The sequence below is a fragment of the Periophthalmus magnuspinnatus genome, chromosome 10 (assembly GCF_009829125.3).
Source record: "Periophthalmus magnuspinnatus isolate fPerMag1 chromosome 10, fPerMag1.2.pri, whole genome shotgun sequence".
Classification (NCBI taxonomy): Eukaryota; Metazoa; Chordata; class Actinopteri; order Gobiiformes; family Gobiidae; genus Periophthalmus; species Periophthalmus magnuspinnatus.
Window position 1 is genome coordinate 28,712,469 of NC_047135.1, and position 5,409 is coordinate 28,717,877.

Sequence of the window (5,409 nt, forward strand, 5' to 3'; positions counted from 1 at the left end):
GAAAACCTCCGCTCGTCCCCACCTCAATTTTCACTATCCTCAGAACAAAAGGATGCTTGTTAATGTTAATCTGGAGCCTAGAACTGGGTACACACTTTTAGAGATTCTCCTTAATGTATATTTTGTGGATTTAACTATGACTAGCCGGCAGGGATATTATATATTTTTCTGTTCCTTCATAGGTATATACTCCATTGCTAATTGTCACTGTACTGTCCCATTGTTTAGGTGTTTTTATGGGCTGATAATCTTGCTTGACATGACCATTTTCAAAACCATTGGGCGTATAACAAAACAAAGGACTTTCTTCAAGTCGAAGTGGCTTGGATCTCCTCTTATTTTTTGTATTAAAACGAGATACTGAAAACCAACAGAATGAAATCATTACATGTCTATCTCATTCTGACTGAGACATTGATTTCAGCACAAAACAATTTCTTAAACTTTTCATTGTGCAGTTAGGCAATGTCACAGTGGGATATAGGTCATGTCTGGAATGTCCTTCACTGCACTCTGAAACATTCAGACGAGCCTCTGGTGGATCACTCTGGCTGAAGTCAAGCTTAAAAATGAATGAGCTAATGGGTGTGTCAAAGGGACTGACGGCAGGTTAAAGCTGAACAGACAGGCAAGACTAGAGTAAGACATAAGCAGTTACCCCCTGCCATTTTATCTGCTCAATGACACACCTTAGATTCAGTGTATAGAGAATATGTTTGTTCCTTCGTAGAAAGATGCAGATTCTGTGCAATTTCAATTACATTATCTCTTAATAGATGCGACCACTGATCCTTATAAAGGCAAGCCATGCTTCATCAGCTGCACATTTACATAGAGAGTAGTGCTCAAATTTATATGTGCATTTACAAACTAAATGTACCTCTGTACAAAGAATAATTTACTATTTTAAAAGGCAGGATATAGTTCACAAAGCAATCAAACCAAAATACCAAGCATGTTCATGAACCACCAATCTCATAGAACACCAGCGTCAGTAATGGGTTAACATGCAGCGTGAGGAGAGGAAGTGGGAGGGGCCTAACGCTCTGACAGGCTTTGAAAACAGAAACTAGGAAATAGTCTGCTTGGGTTAACTTTCAGTTTTAAGACGCTTCATGTAAGTAAGCATTTAGTCCAGTTATTTATGTATTTGAGGTTTAAATAACAACAGCTGATGGTAAGAAAGAGAACGCTTGATATGAATGTTTGACTTGGCTGCCTCCTCAGCAGATAATCCAGATAATCACGTTTTTTTATTGCCATGGTTTTTATAGACAAAAACAAAAGGGAAATGAAACCAATCAATATTTATAATCAGGTCATGAGGATCTGCTGATTCAAAAGATGAAGATTAAAACATGCTCCTATAAGCGGGGGTGTAATGTGTCAGCTTGTGTAAGAGTTTGTTGTTTGTTTAGGAGGCGGCCGTAACACACCACCTCCAGTATGCTGCACCAGGTCTGAGTGAGGCAGTCAACCATTTCAGCTGGATTTTATTTATAACATTATACACAATACATTAATAACGGATACATTCAAAGTTTTCTCTATATGTCGCCAGGCCATGTCTCATGTGAAAGCTCAGAACCTCCAGAAGAGCTGCAGAGGCTGAACTAGCACTGATTAATGATTAAAATTTAACTTAAAAACTGATGCACATTGTTACCCATACGCCCCGGAAAAAATATCTGCACATGTTTCTGCTTTATATTACTAAACTGAAAAGAAAAGATAACAGAATTGTACTTATATCCGTTTTTCTTATTCCAGTTTCAAACATGGCATCACCCTCCAGCCTGATAGACGAGAACAACTTCATGTGCTCAATTTGTCTGGAAGTCTTCACTAAGCCTGTATCGCTCCTGTGCGGACACAACTTCTGCATGGCCTGTATCACAAAGCACTGGGACACCAAAGAACCTAAAATACCAGACTGCCCTCTCTGTGGTGCGACCTTCCCCATCCGACCAGTTCTCCATGTCAACACCTTTATCAAAGAAATGGTGACCAAATTTCAAACATCAGCCAAACACAAAAAGCAAGTCAGGGCTAAGCCGAGAGAAAATGGTGGAGTTATGTGTAACATGTGCACAGGGGAAAACATCCCAGCGCTGAAGTCTTGTTTGGTTTGTTTTATGTCCCTTTGTGAAACTCACCTGGAGCCCCATCAGCGAATCCCACATCTGAAAACCCACAAGCTTATCGAACCCACCGATAATTTGGAGGAACGAATGTGTAAGACTCACCACCAACCTCTCGAGATGTTCTGCAGATATGACCAAGAATTTGTATGTGAGGAGTGTATTCGGACCAACCACAGAAGACATCAAACTGAGTCTATAAGGGAGGAGACGGAGTCAAAGAAGGCTCAGCTGGATATGGAGAAGACCAGGATGGACCAGTGGATAGAGGAACGTCAGCAGAAGATCTATGAGATTCAAGAGTCTATGGCTTCGAGCAGAAACAAGGCAGAGAAGGCAGTGTCCGACAGCGATCGTATGATTTCTTATCTGGTTGAATTCTTGAAGAGAAGCCAAGCCGAACTAGCCATGGTGATAAAGTCAAAGCAGATGGAAATCGAAGCAGAGGCGAAAGAATTTATTAAAGAAATTGAGGAGGAAATTGAGGAACTATCTAAGAAAAGCAATGACCTTGACTTTACAATGTCCAATGACCCGTTTAAAAATCTGGAGAATCTAATCCTGCTGAAAGTCCCTCAACCCAAGCTTAAAGACTGGTCAGCTGTGCACATCAAAAATGAGAATTTCGAGGTAAAAGAAGCACTATCCACCCTGACCGCTACTACCACTAAAGAAATACGCATGTTGTGTGATCCAGATTTGAAAACACTGAAGAAGTTTGCAGTTGATGTCTCGTTTGATCCGGAGACAGCTCAGGCGTCCCTTATCGTTTCCGAGGATGGTAAGGAAGTGTCCTGGAGTGAGAGACGAAGGAATGTCCCCAATAATCCCGCAAGATTCAATCGCATCTTCAATGTGTTAGCCAAGGAAGGTTTCTCTAATGGGAAGTTCTACTATGAAGTTCAGGTGAAAGACAAGACGCAGTGGGACATAGGAGTGGCCAACGAGTCCATAAACAGAAACGGAGATGCCAGATTTAGTCCCAGGAATGGATTCTGGACCATTTGGTTAAGGAACGAACAGTTTGTAGCCAACACGAGTCCTCCTGTGAGTGTCAAAGTTAGGAACAACTTCGAGAAGATTGGAGTTTTTGTGGATTATGACAAAGGGCGGGTTTCTTTTTACGATGCAAATGCCAGGGTTTTGATTTACACCTTTGACAACTGTAACTTTACGGAGAGGATTTTTCCATTCTTCGGTCCATGTGGAAGTGATGGGGGTAAAAATAAAGCCCCTTTGGTCATTGTTCCGGTCCAAAATTGAATTGACATTTTGTGGAGAAAAATTGAAAAGTTGAACAATGTTGTTTTACAGATATGGAGACTGAAATTGTTGTCACCGCAGTTCATATTTTCTGTATGAGTCTGTGTGTTTTTGCATGTAAAACAGAGGTTGATTCAAAAATTAAAAACATAACAATCAAAATGGCTGACAATGTATCCAAGGAAAAGAAATGGTTTGAGAGGAGAGTTAAAGAAGCAGTTTTTGTTAAGAAAGACCATCCTTCTTTCAACAGGAATGGGGGCCTTAGACAAAATCTAACTCATATTTATAACTCAATCCTCGAACCCAACTGAATGATTATGCTAAATATGACTCAGGTACAGTGCACACTTACTGTAGCTCATTATACCGAGCCTACAAACAGAAACTGTAAACAAGTGTGTCAGTTTCAGTTAGTTTGCTCCTCCCTTCAGACAGATATAAGGCAGTGTCCACCATTAATCTGACCAGAACTGAAGAATGAGCAGCGGCACATCTTCACTTCTGCAACTTTTTATCCAGTTGACAGATTTGAATGTTTTTTATATATTTGAACATCACAAAATGTCATTGCGGTGCATTGTGCAGTACTGTGGTAGTAATTGACACAGCCACTTTTAAAGATAAGGTTTCAGACAATTAAAACAGCATTAATGATTTGTTTACAAACGCTGCCAGCTTAAAGCGCAATAGCTTCTGTTTTCTCTGTTTGTGCTGAAAAATAATTGCAGCTCTCAAATGAGATTGTATTGATTCAAAATAAATGCGGGCTGTGTCTCAAGGTGAAAGCCTGTTGTGTAAAAAGAAAAATACCAATAGTGAATCAGAAATGAGTTTGCTGTTGTCAGTCAGTGAAAAACAGACACATTTCCAGGAGAAAAACAAGACTAGAGTCGATAAAATCATTGACCCTCACGCATACTGAGCCATGAGTCACCAACAACCAGCTGTAATGTTGACATCATCTTGTTGACTTCATTAAGAGTAGTAGTAAATATGCCTAGTTAGTATATCGACTTATCGTTCAATATATAAAAGCTGGAACAATAGGTTTTTGGGGGCAATATTTATCATAGGACTTTTTTGTTGCACTACTGGCACATTTTTAATTATTTTCTGCTTGTATTAACCTGCAAAAGGATGATTTAAAACTTCTATGACTCAGTCCAAGTGGTACTACTTATTGCAGCTCATGTTTATATTATATCTTGGGTTGTTGTGTCAGTTGCATAAATTCGTTTCAGTATTATCGTTTATCGCCTATATTTACCTATCACACTTCAAAATGTGTTATCATGACAGGCCTAGTAATAAAACACTAGTTAGTTTGTTTAGTTTTTTTAATCACAGACACTCACGGATTGTTGTTTTATTAAAGAAATACGAAAATACTTTTAATGAAAAATGTGAAACTAGCAAAAAACGATTTCCTTTTATTATGGGCAAGATTAAAATAAGTTAATTAAACGTGTATTAGGAGTTGAAAGTTGTGCCAGTTCTATAGAGAAATGCTGGAAACCAAGTTTACACGATTAGAACGGGTAACAGATTACACACATAGCATTTTGTAACTAGGAATGTATTAATGATTTAGTTTTTTTCCCTCATACTGATCCTGATTTTCAATTCAATTTCATTATATCATTTTAGTAACATATCAAAATGGACTTCAGCATGAATTCCTGAACATAAATAACAAACATTTAGCAGAAAAAGTCAAATGTTTACTGACGACTGGCTGTAGACCTCTCCATTAAATAAACTTAGACTTCGATGTTGATTATAATATGACGATTTGCATCACTCTAAAAAGGATTACTTCTATTGTGTTCGGAAAAGAGCCAGTTTCTTCTGCTCCACTCCACTGGGTAATTATAATATCTTACACATCTAGAGTCAGTGCGTCTAATTAAGTGCCAAATGTGGTGTGATAATTGTGTTCATACCGACCTTTATCCAGGAGAAACTATTGAATCCAGTCACACTGTTATTACTGATTTAACCT

General features: G+C 38.6%; 1 protein-coding gene across 1 annotated transcript; it reads left to right on the plus strand.

The window, feature by feature from the left end:
* The first annotated feature begins 1,083 nt into the window (after positions 1-1,083).
* LOC117377746 (E3 ubiquitin-protein ligase TRIM39-like) lies at positions 1,084-3,526 on the plus strand. The gene is made up of 2 exons (XM_033974232.2): positions 1,084-1,117; positions 1,771-3,526. The coding sequence occupies exon 2, from the start codon at positions 1,779-1,781 to the stop codon at positions 3,402-3,404; it is 1,626 nt and encodes a 541-aa protein (XP_033830123.1). The 5' UTR covers positions 1,084-1,117; positions 1,771-1,778; the 3' UTR covers positions 3,405-3,526.
* The last annotated feature ends 1,883 nt before the right edge of the window (positions 3,527-5,409 follow it).

Bases quoted from the DNA above. Each gene is read 5' to 3' on its own strand.
- LOC117377746 (XM_033974232.2), top strand. From the start codon at position 1,779: ATGGCATCACCCTCCAGCCTGATAGACGAGAACAACTTCATGTGCTCA.